General features: G+C 39.4%; 1 protein-coding gene across 3 annotated transcripts in view; it reads left to right on the top strand.

Annotated features, from left to right (window-relative positions):
- Window positions 1-15,763, top strand: part of LOC109408340 (protein cortex) — a 218,900-nt gene that overhangs the window by 185,235 nt on the left and 17,902 nt on the right. The window contains exons 2-6 of one of the 3 annotated variants that reach the window (XM_029875480.2): window positions 5,368-5,499; window positions 5,585-5,848; window positions 13,360-13,948; window positions 14,027-14,176; window positions 14,233-14,527. In XM_029875480.2, the coding sequence (XP_029731340.1) occupies window positions 5,368-5,499; window positions 5,585-5,848; window positions 13,360-13,948; window positions 14,027-14,176; window positions 14,233-14,288 (1,191 nt within the window). In that variant the 3' untranslated portion in view covers window positions 14,289-14,527. Of the gene's footprint in view, window positions 1-5,367; window positions 5,500-5,584; window positions 5,849-13,359; window positions 13,949-14,026; window positions 14,177-14,232; window positions 14,528-15,763 lie in introns of those variants that run through there. The other 2 variants (XM_029875479.2, XM_029875478.2) reach the window with 2 other exon arrangements.

The following is a 15,763-nucleotide window of genomic DNA, read 5'->3' as shown; positions in this document are numbered from 1 at the left end:
ATGTTGTCCTGGGACTAAACTAGAAGCAAGACACGGATGAAGCCAGAGTTCCGATGCATTGACAAATATCAGTTCTACCGTTTTGTTTTTTTCAGAAATAGAATCGATTATGTGTGATTAAGGGCGCACTTTCGGTGGGATTTTTATCCCTGTGAAAACGGTAATTTTCATCACATTCGATTTCTCGAACCTTTGAGGTAACAAAACAAGATCTGTACAAAAATCGATTCTCCATTGCCTCTCAATGACAATGGAGTAGTGCGACATGCACTAAATCCTAAGGATACGGGTTTTTCCACAAAAGTTCTAAATACTGGCCGCAGTGGCTCATCCAAACAGAAAAAAGTGGGACTGAGCGAGACAGGACAAGCCTTGGCAGCAATGTTACGATAGACGGGGATACTTTCGAGGTGGTAGAAAAATTTGTCTACCTTGGTTCCTTGCTAACGACTGACAATAATGTGAGCCGTGAAATACGAAGGCGCATCATCAGTGGAAGTCGTGCCTACTATGGGCTCCAGAAGAAACTGCGGTCGAAAAAGATTCACCCCCGCACCAAATGTACCATGTACAAGACGTTAATAAGACCGGTGGTTCTCTATGGACACAAAACATGGACGATGCTCGAGGAGGACCTGCAAGCACTCGTAGTTTTCGAGCGACGCGTGCTAAGGACGATCTTCGGCGGCGTGCAGGAGAACGGTGTGTGGCGGAGAAGGATGAACCACGAGCTCGCTGCACTTTACGGCGAACCCAGTATCCAGAAAGTGGCCAAAGCCGGAAGGATATGGTGGGATAATCAGTTTACGCTGTTAAGTGAATCCCCCTATTGTCTAGAAAAGTTGCTAAGCCCTTTTCTAATATTGTTCTATACCTCTAGATTTTCCGCTGCTATGAATAATTTCCTAAAACATCCCTCGTGTTCCGTTGGTAATATTTTGATAAATGGAGTATTGTTTTATTTCTGTGAGAATTCATCTTGCTGCCCACAATATCTAAAATTTTTGAAAAATTGATCAAAGTTCAGATCACAGACTACGTTTCAAGAATGAACTACATTCATAGTTTCCAATCTGGTTTTAGAAGGCATCATAGTACTGATACTGCATTATTAAAGGTTCATGACGACATTGCAAAGTCAATTGATAAAAATGGTGTAACTATTTTATTGTTGATTGACTTTTCAAAGGCATTTGATCGTGTGGTTCATAGTAAATTAATAAACAAGCTTATATCTCTGTACAATTTCTCCAACTGTTCTGCAAAACTTATCGGTAATTATCTGAGCCAGCGGAGTCAAGCGGTTTACTGCAATGGGGAGCTGTCTGAATTTAGACCAACTATTTCCGGTGTTGCCCAAGGGTCCGTTCTTGGACCAATCCTTTTTACACTCTTTATAAACGATCTCCCAACTGTTTTGGATTTTTGTTCTGTTCATATTTTTGCAAATGATGTGCAAATTTATATTTGTACTGATGGAAACATTGATATGAGGTTCGTGGGTATTCGCATGAATCATGACCTCCGAAAACTTATGAAATGGTCCAAAGAAAATCTTCTTCCGATTAATCCCAATAAAACTAAAGCGATGTTAATATCCAAGCTAAGAAATACCCCACTACCACCTCAACTTTTAATTAATGGTGTTGAAGTTCAATTCATCGATCGTATAAATAATTTGGGTGTTATCTTTAAAAATAACTTAGATTGGGATGCTCATATTAATATGCAATGCTCCAAAATCTACAGATCATTAAAAACATTAAATTTAAGAACTAGACACTGTAATTCTGCCATTAAACTGAAACTTTTTAAATCTTTAATTCTGCCTCATTTTCTGCATGGTGATTTTATTTTCACAAATGCGTTGGTTGGATCAATGGATAGGCTAAGAGTTGCGTTGAATGCCTGTGTTCGTTATGTTTACAACCTCTCTCGTTTTTCACACGTGTCTCTCTTGCAGAAAAACCTTTTAGGATGCCCTTTTGTTAATTTTTATAGATATAGATCATGCGTAAGACTATTCAGATTAATTAAAACATCTTCCCCTGCTTATCTTTTTGAAAAGCTGGTACCATTAAGAGGAACAAGAACAAAAAGTTATCGTGTACCGCAACATAGTTCTTCATACTATAGCCAAACTTTATTTGTAAGGGGCATTGTTAGCTGGAACAACTTACCGACATCAATAAAGGAAATAAATTCGTTTCCGTGCTTCAAGAGGGATCTCCTGCAGCACTTGCAGTAGTCAGGTTCATACAGTTATAGAGAACAAATAGTTATTAGAAATTAAGAACTGTTTTCTGAGTTAAACATCATGTTGTAACGCTAAAAATGATTATGTCTTAAGTTACATGAATTGAAGAGATAAATAAATAAATAAATAAATAAATAAATCTAGAAGCTACTTCAAGTTTCATTTGGCAGTTTATAAACCACGTAGACCAAATTTTTGGGCTTCTCAGATCACCCCCTCCCCTTTGTAGACTTTCGTTCGTACAAAAAAAAAAATCATATATTAATGGAGCATAGACTTTGGCCAGATCCTCCTCCCATCTACTTACCTCAATACAGTTTACGTGGTTTATAAACAGTCCCTTCCCATCACGTATAGCAAAAACACCCATCAACAACCAACCACCTAAAAACTGTTAACAAAACCAAGTCACGCCTTGAACGGCTCCTTTATTGCCTTATTAAGTGTGAAAAGATGCTGTTGTTTGCATCTTGGATAGCGCTGGGGTCTTTGTTCTTTTACAAAGTTAATTGAAATTGTCCTATGGGGTAATGGGATAAGGTCTTGACCAAGCGCCCACCCGTCCATACCATCCATTCAAAGTTCAATGAAATTGATAAAGGCACAACATTAAAAAAAAGTACCGATTCGATCCGGGCCAAATCGTAAGTTGGGTATCGGACACACAACAGCCACGGTCGAGGTAATTAAATCGCCTTTCTTCGGTGCGGCGCAGACCGACGACGACGAACTCCTGCGCCCATGTGTCGTCAATAAATCTAACGGCGCGCACCGAGAAAGCAAGAAACAAATGAGATACACACAAACTGTTTGGACCCTTCGCGGATCGCCTCCGACCGCCACCGCCACCAGAACCAATAATAAATCCGGGAAGGTCGGTCAGCGGGGTGCGCCGCGTAATTACGCGCACAATTGCATGTTATCGGCACTTAATAGAAACTTCTTTTCCTTTAATAGGTCCCTGACATTTTAAGTAGCATTTAGGCCTCGTAAAACACAATGTTATCGTGTGGCGGTAGCTTTTAAGGTTATCTGCGCGTCGTCAGTAACCGGGGTTCGAAGCAAGCCGGTGGCAATCGGCGTCGGGGCACTGTGGACCATAAAACCCAAAGTGTGAACATTTACACTTTTGTTCTCAATAAAATTTTGGAAAGAATATTTGACCATTCTGATTTTCCAGGGATTCCTCCAGGAAATTTTCCAGGGATTCTTCCCGGAATCTTACCAGGGATTCCTCCAGGAATCTTTCCAGGGATTCCTCCAGGATTCTTTCCAGGGATTCCTCCAGGGATTCCTCCAGGAATTACTCCAGGGATTCCTAGGAATTCCTCCAGGGATTCCTCCGGGAATTCCTCCAGAGATTCCTCCAGGAATTCCTCCAGGAATTCCTCCAGGGATTCCTCCAGGGATTCCTCCAGGCATTCCTTCAGGAATTCCTCCAGGGTTTCCTCCAGGAATTCCTCCAGGGATTCCTCCAGGAATTCCTCCAGAGATTCCTCCAGGAATTCCTCCAGGGACTCCTCCAGGAACTCCTCCAGGGATTCCAAAAGGAATTCCTCTAGGAATTCCACCAGGATTCCTCCAGGGATTCCTCCAGGAGTCCTTCCAGGGATTCCTCCAGGAGTCCTTCCAGGGATTCCTCCAGGAGTCCTTCCAGGGATTCCTCCAGGAGTCCTTCCAGGGATTCCTCCAGGAGTCCTTCCAGGGATTCCTCCAGGAGTCCTTCCAGGGATTCCTCCAGGAGTCCTTCCAGGGATTCCTCCAGGAGTCCTTCCAGGGATTCCTCCAGGAGTCCTTCCAGGGATTCCTCCAGGAGTCCTTCCAGGGATTCCTCCAGGAGTCCTTCCAGGGATTCCTCCAGGAGTCCTTCCAGGGATTCCTCCAGGAGTCCTTCCAGGGATTCCTCCAGGAGTCCTTCCAGGGATTCCTCTAGGAGTCCTTCCAGGGATTCCTCCAGGAGTCCTTCCAGGGATTCCTCCAGGAATCCTTCCAGGGATTCCTCCAGGAGTCCTTCCAGGGATTCCTCCAGGAGTCCTTCCTGGGATTCCTCCAGGAGTCCTTCCAGGGATTCCTCCAGGAGTCCTTCCAGGGATTCCTCCAGGAGTCCTTCCAGGGATTCCTCCAGGAGTCCTTCCAGGGATTCCTCCAGGAGTCCTTCCAGGGATTCCTCCAGGAGTCCTTCCAGGGATTCCTCCAGGAGTCCTTCCAGGGATTCCTCCAGGAGTCCTTCCAGGGATTCCTCCAGGAGTCCTTCCAGGGATTCCTCCAGGGATTCCTCCAGGAGTCCTTCCAGGGATAGGAATCCTTCCAGGGACTCCTGCAGAAATCCTTCCAGAGATTCCTCCAGGAATCATTCTAAGGAATTCCTCCACGAATCCACAAATTCTTCCAAAGATTCTTCCATGAATCCTTTCAGGAATTCCTCCAGTAAAGCATCCAGACATGGTCCTAGAGAACTCTTCCGGAAACCTCACATGGATTCCTCCAGAAAACCCTCCAAGAATTCCTCCGGGAAACCCTCCAGACATTCTTTGTGAAAGTCTTACAGAGATGAAGACTCCCCATTAAATCCTCCCTAGTAGTTCGAGGAAACCCTACACCTGTTATTCGTCCGGAGAATCCTCCTGCAACACCTCCAGTCAATTGTCTTTGATTCAGGAAATCATGTACCAATTTCTCGATAGCCTTTTACTATATACTATTCAAAATTCCTTCTGGAAGCTTCTCCAAGTTTTGTGATATTTCAGAGGATTTTTTCTAAATCTCTTGATAACTAATATCTAGAGATTCAACAAATTCTCTTAAATCTTTGCCAGGGCATTGTGAAAGAATTTCTCTGAGAAAACTTCCAAAGAGTCTCCTAGAAATTCGTTCCATAAAATCTATTCGGCCGGTTGTTTTTAAAGGAGTACAGAAAAAGTATATCTTAGATCTATTTTTGTAACTTTAGGATTTCAGAGCCAAATTAAAATATTCGATCCACAGTGCAATGCAATGAAGCTGGCTCCAGCTAAATAAGAGAAACAGTCGTACCAAAGACGTACTGATTCATCGACAGATTTCCCCGTTCGGTTTTCTTATTGTTTACCCTCTTCTTCCCTCCCTTGCAGGTTCTGAAACCGGTGGACTATGTTCCGAATCGGTACGGCGATCGCTTCATTCCGCGCCGATATGCCCAAACCAGTTCGAGCCGTTTCAAGGCGGAATGCAAAGCCGATAGAGGCACCGACGTGATGCGTATGGTAATGGCATGACCTCCGGGATCGCCGCAGCCACATAACAAGTCCCTCTTCTAATGATGCACGCGGTTTGGCGTTTTGCTTTCAGAAGGAACGGAAGGGCTACTGGAAGTCCCACTCGTTCGCCACGGTATTCAACCAGATGTTCGATCTCAGCCCACGGATGGATAAGATTCTTAACTTTCGTGACGCAACCAATCAGGAAATATGCAAACGGCTGGAGATTAGAGAGCCGCTGCTGATGCAGCAGGAACCCATGTACAAGAACGATCACAAACTGGACTGGGGCTGTCGGCCGCGGTCCAAGCCGCTGGCTTTCATCGAGTCGGTGCACGATCTGCCCCGGATCAAGGTAAGATGCGTTGGTTAACGGCGGTACCGCGGTACAGTTTGGATTCATGCAACGGGATAGATATGTAAGGCGTTGATAAAACAAAATCTGACTTGTATTTTGTGAACTATATAAGGGTGACGATGGAGGGCCCATATAGCCGAGGCGGTAAACGCACGGGTATTCAGCATGACCATGTTGAGGGTGACGGGTTCGATTCCCAGGTCCAGGACCTTTTCGTAAAGGAAATTTCCTTGACTTCCTTGGGCATAGAGTATCTTCGTGCCTGCCACACGATATACACATGCAAAATGGTCATTGGCAGAGGAAGAGTACCCAGGCAAGTGGGATTCGTTTTCCCCGTTTGCACCGGTTTGAAGGGCTTTTTTTCGTTTCCCACATATTTCTTGTCAATTTTTTTGTCATCCAATTTAAGAACTTTTGACTAGAGCATGTTACGGCTAACAAATTTTGAACGTATTTCCATAGTTCTTCCATAGATTTTTTTTTTAATTATTGTAGTTACACAGTTTATAACATTTTATTCAGATGACTGGTGTTTTTGAAATATTCGTTCAGTCAGAGTGAGCTAAGTAAAATTCTATGAAATAGCTGGTAAAATAAACTTCTTCAGAAACCCGGTAATGGTACATTCCAATAGGATGCTTAACAGCTTATAAACAAACATATTTTGATATAGATAGGATAGCGAATAATAGGTAATTTCAACTTGTTTTTCTAAGAGACATATGGTCCACTCTGTCTGCACGTAAAATGCCGCAATATGCTTCAACCATGATTAGCAGAATAATATGGATTTTCACGTGTTACTTTGAATACTTTATAATCATTAGAAAATACGTTGAGGAGTTGTCCGATTCGGAAAAAAATATTTCATTTCGATGATGAGTTATTTTCATTTTTGGATTTCAGCCAAAATATAGTTTTTTCTATTCTCATGACATCAAGCATTTGGTCCACTCTGACTGCACACTATAATGGATTTTCGCAGAACAATCAAAATGAAATTTCATTATACTTTTTTTTTAATTTTAACATTAAGCAAATCAGGTAGAAGTGCCATGTAGATAATGTAATTCTCAATTAAATGCCTTAAAAATATCATTTTCATCAATTTTGTTACTTGGTCGCCTCTGACTTAACGCCGACCATATCTTACTACAACACTCTTTGATAGCCATCTCCGTAAATTTAACAAATACACATTGTACAGTTCATCACTGCAAGTGTCAACGTGAAATCATAGAATCTTGTTTCAATAAAATATACATTTTCTTCCTATATGAATGATAAGAACCGCTTCTATCCGCTCCGGTATGGAGCACATCATCACCGGAGACAAGAATAGATATTTAAGGGTCAGTTCGTTCCATATTAATATTACTATTTGATATGATTCATAAAACTGGTTTTCATGTATTTATATAGCCAACAAATATTGAAAGATTTGTCATGTCTAGTGTCGGCACAAACTCCCGTGTCATCTTTAGTTAATAATACATTTTTTTTCATTATTGCATTACAAAATAATTTGAATGTTTCGTTATTTTCGGTGTGAATATGTGCAATAGTGTAGTCAAAAAAATAATAAATTTGTTGTTTCTTGATAAAGGTTACATACCTCACGATACAGAAAAACTTGTTATTAGAAAGGCACAGAATGTTTCTAATTGGGTCTTTAAATTTTGAAAAATTTATAGTTTTTTTTTTCGATTTCATACGATAGAGCGTCTTTTTCTGAGCCAATATGTTTTTTTTACAGATTTTTAGAACTTTATTTTGGTGCCTAAAATCAATTTCAAAGAGATTCTTCAAAATCACCTTTTGACAGCTGGGCAACTGCTTGACAGCTCCACCGAGTAGAAAATGCGACGAGGGGTGATTCGACAAATCGCTCCCATACAAACTTCAAATCGATTTTAAAATAGGTTCCCGGGCACCAAAATTCATGAAAATTTGGATTTCGGCTCAGTTTGGCGTGTAGATTCCGAATATGGAATTATCTCAACACCGTTTAAAAAGCCAATTGACATATTGAGAGACAAATTTGTAAAAAATAGCGCATTCGCTTGGGATTTGAACCTACGACTCCGTATTCGCTAGACCGGTGCTTTAACCAACTAAGGCACAGAACAGGTAATGATTCTGCGAAATAGAAAACTAAACTGAACCCAAACTTGCTCCATGAACACTCCTTTTTGTCACAAACCATTTCTATTTCGGCTTAGATGCCAATCCACATGGATGGGTGGATTTCTATGAAATAAAGACTTTGACCAGACTAGACTAAAAATCTACGTGATTTTGAACAGACAGACTAAAAATCTACCGTAAAATGGGGTAACTTTGATAGTTTTTCTGCGAATTTTCTTAATATTTTTCCATGTAATAGTATTTCCCCGAGTTTTATATTTTTAAAACAAGTACTGGGGTATCAGTCATCAATTGCAATTGAAAGATTCGATAATCTGAAATATTTTGGGTTATAGTTTTTCATATGAGCGAGAATCACATTTTGATTTTGGGGTAACTTTGATAATGCCCTGAAAAATACATCAAATCATGAAAAATAATCACAGATTGAAATCTTAGGAGTATGAACATGATGAAAGAAACCTAGTGGAATATATCATATAGAGTTTTTATATTGAAACATTGATTTTTCTAAATTCTACATATAAAAATGTGTTTGTGGAGTCCTGAATGAAAAACACAGTGAATTTAGCTCTCAAAAACCATTATCTTTGTAAAAATATATGTATAACGGTACATCAACATATGATTACATGCTATTCATAGTGAGTTCTCTATTTTTTTTGGGTTGTTTTTTAAAGTTTTATTGACAAATTTTGAACAACACTGATTTACTACAGGATATAACAAGGGCATTGCATACTTTTAGGCGTTTATCAATGTATGGAGATTTATGTCACAATTTACAAAACTGCTTCCATTTCGTAAAAACACACTTCGTTAAGAGATTCAAGACTAGATTTGGAATCTACTATGATGATTCTAAGGAGAATAAGAGTCCATTCATTGAAAAAATAGTTGTAACGAAGTCGTATAGCAGATTGTTTGAAGGGGTTGACAAATGACAAAAATATTAACAATTTTTATTTTTTGTCCAAAAAGTTGTATTTAAACTAGATTTTAATGAAAATACGTCTAAGATGAACTTTCATATGCATAGAATTGATCTTCGTTTGCCTTTTCTTAACTGATTGAAGGAAGCATAGTTATAAGATAAACTATACAATGCCTGTCGCACTATCAAAGTTACCCGCATTATCAAAGATACCCCGTTTTACGGTACGTGATTTTTGAACGGCTGTACCTATAACCTGTTTACTGTTTTTTAAACGGAATTTAAATATTTAGAAGTTTGTTATAAGTTATAAAAGCAGGGTAAGCCGGTTATTATTGTGCCACATTCAAACTTGCGTAACTCTTTTCCTGCTTCACCGAAATCAACTAAATGTTTCACGAGAAACTTTTCTATTCTCTATTGTCCACATCTGTACGATAGTGAAGTTTTCAGCGAATGTTTGGTCGAGCTAAATAAACTGTAAATAACCTTCTTTCTTGTCATTTTAAAAATAAAAATTGATCATTGCATTAACGTTATCTTAGATTTATATCATTATAATAAAATTGTTTGATCTAAGTTTGCAAACGTATAGTAATAACATTCTTTTAGAATATTTTTTTCACGAAAAATTGACCAAACTTAAGTAATAAGAAAATCGTGTTAAGTACTGTTCCTTTGAATTCCACTAAGAATTTGCATCCTTTGACGGATACATATTTCGACCTCAACTGTAAGGTCGTCTTTAGTGTCTTGCACTTGACTCGACTACAAGGCACTGAAGACGACCTAGCAGTTGAGGTCAAAATACGTATCCGTCGAAGGATGCAAATTCTTTGTGGAATTCAAAGGAACTGTACACAACACGATTTTCTTTACAGATTTTTTTACAGATATTCCCCTAACAAGTCCAGGTTCATCATCATGATCAAACTTGTTTTTTACATTTTTCATAGAGTGGCCCACCGTTTCTTTTGTTTACATTTAACAATTTAAGTGTCTTCAGAAGAAATGTCAAAAACATCAGATAGAAATCTATGCAAAAGAAAATTTTCTTCTATGACGTTTCTATGGAAGTTAGAACTGATCTAGATCATTTGCAACTTATCTAGGTCAAGTTTTATGATACCAAATTTTAGTAAGAACACACTTAAATTCAGAAATTGATCTCGGTAAACGGTTTACCGAGAATCCAACAGCTGATATCTCGGTAAAATATTTACTGATTCTCGGTAAAATTTTTACCGAGATTTCGGTAAATCATTACCGAGTCTCGGTGAACTTTGCCGATATCTCGGTAAAAAGTTGGATTACCGAGATCTCGGCAAAGTTTTAACGACATCTCGGTAAAACTTTTACCGAGATTCAGTGAAAATCATTACCGGATTCTCGGCTGTTGGATTCTCGGCAATCCGTTTGCTGAGGTCGGCGATTTAATTTAAGTGTGAACTGTTACAAGACATTTCTCTGAAGATACGAAACCTCTAGGATGGATATCCAGAGCACAAGCGTTCTGCCCAGTGTGGGGCGCAAACTATTTTCAAAATGGCCGATATCTTGTTCCGCGTGGGATCTCTGGATTGGTCCTCCCGGTGACCAATGGCCAGAAAACAAGTTTTAGTGTTCATTTTATAACTGGTATTGAAAAACGTTAAAGTTTGATACCCATATTGCTGAACTTGAACGAAAAATCATATTTGACCGCACTTGGATCGGTTCCCTGAGGACCCCGGAGAAGATTCCAAACAGGGATCATGTCTGTGACAGGTTACATCGCCTAACTTGCATCTGAAAATATCACTGTGGTCTAGATTATGAAAATTTGGTTGAAATGAAACTGGAATTTCAGCAGTTAGTGTAAGAAATTTAGTGGTGAAAGGAAGTTGGGGTCATTTTTACCGGATGTGACCCAGTGACCCACCGGAATAACTCCGGATATCTGGAACATTCAAAAATGACCAGAAGGTTTCCTAAAACCATGCATCAAAACGATGCAATGGTCCAAAAATGAAAGAAATCGGTTGATAATTGCCGAAATGGCAGCCATATGATATTTTTTTTTTCTGTTGGGCGGATAAGGGTTAAGAAGAGAACGAAAAAATATTATTGTTTTTCATAGTCAAGGCACCATTCACCGTGGATCTAAGAGGATTCGGGGCAAATAAGGGCTGTCATTTTACACCAGTCTTATAAACATTGTTGGTGCCGCTTTTAATTGCCTTCATTATAGGTTAAAATTGAAGCAATATCCACAGAAGTAGAAAATATTTCACAAAATTTGATGATATAGTACACCTAATTCCGTGATAGGTCACCATTCACCGTGGTAGTAGGGACCCATTCACCGTGTATGAGAAATTTTATTCTACTTTGTTTAAAAATGATCAAAACAACCCAGCCAAGGGAATTTTCTTCGTTTAAATTCATTTCAAGTAATAACTTGCAAGATTGTATTAGAAAAACGAATGTTCAAATTTTCGATTTTTTCTAGATATATGGGACAACATGGGGCACGGTGAATGGAGACCATTGATTTTTAGGGTACCCATTTACCGTGCCTTTTTGTTTCAATTAAAAAGTACGAGTAATCGTACTTTCTTGTTAAACTTACTTCGGTAATGCAAAATACATACCTGATATGTGAATTCAATTGCTTCTTAGTGGAATAAAAACGTTACTACATTTAGTTTATCGCTTAAATCACCTTAGCGCAGTTTTCGTTTTTTTCACTATGAATGCAGTGAACGAGCAGAAACCCGGGTCATGTAAACACACTTTAGTGTCAAAATGATACTTTTAAATGTTTTTAATGAGCGTTTTGACATGGTAACAATACATTAGTGTTGTATTGGTGAAATTGAAGGGAAATTGTCATATCATTCAATCATAATATGGAAATAATGGAAAAATATTCGAAGGCACACGGTGAATGGCGCCGTATATCGGCTTTATTGGAAAAACTTGTCAGAGCTGACTGTACTTACAAAAGCAATTCTTTTAATGATTCTTTCAAAATACGTTCCAGTAAATCAATCTGAAATTTTCCTCAGTAATTGCTTTTAAATTACTTACTGTATTCCTTTACAAATTCTATAATAGAAATTTCTCAAAGGTTTATTTCAGGTAATCTCTCAAGGGTTGCTTCACAAATTCAATGAAGGATTCCTTCAGAACTTTGTCTAGATATTCATTCAAGCATTGCTTCAGGGATTCCTTTAACCTTGTACCTCAACGTGATGTACAAAATACAATAGCACAATCACTCGAAGGTTAAAAAATCCTTCGGATATTCCTATAGAAACTCCTCTTTGAATTTATTCAAAAAATTCTCCAAGGATTCTTCGATGACTTCCTTCACGGATTTTTTTTTTTCAATGCTTCCCAATTTAAATACCTTATTCGATCATTTCCTTCTGGGATTGATTTGGTAATTCCTTATGGAATTCCTTCGTGAGTTTTAGTTAGAATTTGTTTTGAAATTTCACAAAGAATTCGTTTAGAAATGTATGGATTGCTTTAGAATAGCTTCCCAGAATACTTTCAGAAATTTTTCCAGATAATCTTTCAAAAATCATCTAGTCATTTATTCAGTAAATGTTCATGAATCTTTTTATAAAAACCTTCAGTAATTCTTTCTGTAATTCTTGTACAGATTTGTAGAGCATTTTGAAAAATTTCTCCAAGGATTCCTTTGGAAATTTCTTCACGGATTTCTCATAGATTCTTTTGAATAATCATACAATGAATCATTCGGAAATAATCTTCAGAGATTGGGATTCATCCAGAAATTTCAAAAAGAAATCTTCCTGAAAATCTGACATGGTTTTCCACAGAATTCCTCTACAAAAGCTTTTTTTTCCAAAAGCTAAAAAAATCTTCCATGGAGCTTGAACATAAAATCTTCCTGGCATTCCTTCAAAAACTCTTCCAGAGATTCTTGTATTTAATCTTTCATAAATTTCTTTGGACATTCCTCTTAAGTTCCATTCAGAAATTGTTCCGAAAATTCCATAAGCAAATCCTTCAGAGACACCTTTAAAAAAAATCTCCAGGTATTTATAAAATATTTCCATTAGAAATTTGTCTAAAAACTCCTTGTGAAGTATCTCTAAGCATCTCAGAATTGCAGAAAGGATCTTTCACGGATTGCTTCCAAAATTTCTGCAAAAAAATAGTGCTGAAAATCGTAATGTTAATGTCAATTCCTAAATTCTGAATTCTTCCAGAATTTTTTGTAAAGTTTTTTCAGAAATTCTTCCAGGGATTCCTAAAGATAATGCTTAAGAGTTTCCTGCTCACCACAAATTTCCCGGATGATTTCAATGAAAAATACACTAGCCTCCGCACACTCGTTCTATTACAAACGATAGTCACTAACCAATTTTCTTTTTAATTTTCCACACACGCGTCAAACTGCTCACAGGTGGAGTACACGAACATTATCGACTGGTCGGCCAAAGGGCAGATAGCGGCTATCTTCAGCAAGAAGCTGGTGATCTGGACCCCGAACACCGAAGTGACGTGCGCCTACTGTGCCCTATATACGACGGGGATTGCGTTCAACCCGGCAGGGGATGCGTTGGCGATGGCCACGTTCACCATGTCGAGGCCGGTTCTCCGCCTGCTGAATTGCCTTCGCCCGAACGTCAAGGCCAACGTTTCGCAGATGAAGGTTTTCCCCCATCTTGATACAGATATCAGCTGTTTGGCGTGGCACTCGAGCGGCCGGTACATCGCATGCGGTCTGGGAAACGGCCAGATAATGATAATACGTGCCCGCGATTTCGAGATCATGCCGGGCGTGGTTGGGCCGGTACACTATTACAGGATTGTCATGGTCAAGTTCTCGGCGACGTCCAAATATTTGGCCTCGACGGATGAGTCCGGGCGGTTGTACATCTGGAGCTGGAACGCCAACGGCGAGCTGCGTCCATTGACGGCCTGGGTCAGCAACGAGGGCGTAGCCTCGGTCTTCGACTGGCACCCGTGGCGCGAAGAGGAGATCATTATCGGTAAGATTAATTGTGAGCTAAAAGTTCAAATCAGCAGCGGTGGAACGCGATCGTGCTAAATGGCTTTAACTTTATTAGCTGATACGGAGCCCGTCACGATCGCCGTGTATCACGTGGCCAGCAAGCAGGTGCTCTCGTTTCATCGCCGCCGTAACGTGGACTGCCTTATCACGGCGCTGGCATTCAATAAGATTTCCGGCGAGCTGGTCGTTTCCTACGCGTATCCTCGTAAGTACTAATTAAAGACGATTAAAATTAAATGCTCTGGCTACCCGTTGTTGCAGCTGCCGAGATGGGATCCGATCGGCGATGCAGGAATTTACGATCCCAAGGACGATAAGCTACCTGGGACGACGACGGCGGACGGGTTTCTCTACTTTGTGGTGGGCAAACTGTTCCAATCACAGCCCATCCAACCGTGGCCACTTTATGGCATAATTATGGAATTATGTATTGATTTGGTGAAGCCAATAATCAGCACTGGGGGTTGATTATTTTTCTGTAATTGCAAAACGCCCTTTCCCATTAGACGGCTAAGACGGATTTTACGATGCTATTGGTTTGCTTTATGCTGTTTCGATGGTTTGCTAAATTATATGTCCCAATGCAATGTAGAATCAGTTCAATTTAATTTAAAGATAATATCAGTTCATTTGATGTGCGGTATGCTAAGAGGCGGTACCAAATCATGTAATAGCCTTATCAACAGCATAGTTTCATGAATTTTGTGAGCTACAGTTGACTATTCCGCCCATGTTCAACATGATTAGTATTGAAGCTATTTGAACATTGCATTAATATGGAACCTGTTAGTAACAGGCTGTTACACTGCACAACTTTCCACGAACCAGATTTACAAGGAAAGATGCATTCAGAGCCTTCAAATGACTTCTTAGACGATTATGGTCTTCGACAAAGTTGTCCGTAATAAAAAATCCCTCTTTTCAATGTTCATGAAAATTAGGGATGGATCACCATTTTCAAAGAAGTTGAAAACCAAACTTTTTTATTTACAAGAATAACTATATACATTCCTCGGGAAAGGGGTCTCCAGTTAGCCTAGTTGTTAGGGCTATTGATCGCCAATCCGGAGACGGCGGGTTCGATTATCGTTCCAGTCGGGAAAATTTTGTCGACTCCCTGGGCATAAAGAAGAAGAAGATGATTCTTCAGGAATGTTGTAGATGTATCAATTTTTAGCAATGGAGCGAACCTGGTGTGATGGTTAGAACACTTGACTATCACGCTGAGGACCTGGGATCGAATCCCACTCCCGACATACTCACAAAATGTGGGTTTTTCCTTCGGAAGGGAAGTAAAGCGTGGGTCCCGAGATGAACTAGCCTACGGTTAAAAATCTCGTTAATACAGATAAAAAAAAAAAAAATTTTTAGCAAGTTTGCCAAAGATTGTTTTTATGTAGCTGGATTTTGCATTTTGAGGGGGCAGATAAAAAAATAATTATCAAAACACCAGGCTTTGGTGGAAATTCTTTAACAAATCCGATGAGTTTTTAATATTTTTCGGATTAAATGCTTTATTATTTATATCCCCCCCTCGACTAGCCAAAGAGTGGTGGGACAAAAAGTGAAATAAATATTTGTAACGGCCTTAGGGTGGTTCAAGAAGAACCGGTTTTGTGGCATTAACTTTTTCAGTTTCAATTTTTCATCAAAGTCGTCCAAGAAACACTTATAGAGCATTTGAAGGCGCGTCGTTTCGTGCGCTGAGATGGTCGGTATCTCTTTTGGTTCATTAGTTGCAGGTGTTTTTCATAAAAATCAAAGGCAAACACAAAAATATCTTTTGCACGCA

The sequence above is a fragment of the Aedes albopictus genome, chromosome 3 (genome assembly GCF_035046485.1).
Source record: "Aedes albopictus strain Foshan chromosome 3, AalbF5, whole genome shotgun sequence".
Taxonomy (NCBI): domain Eukaryota; kingdom Metazoa; phylum Arthropoda; class Insecta; order Diptera; family Culicidae; genus Aedes; species Aedes albopictus.
This window is presented reverse-complemented; position numbering and strand designations above follow the sequence as displayed.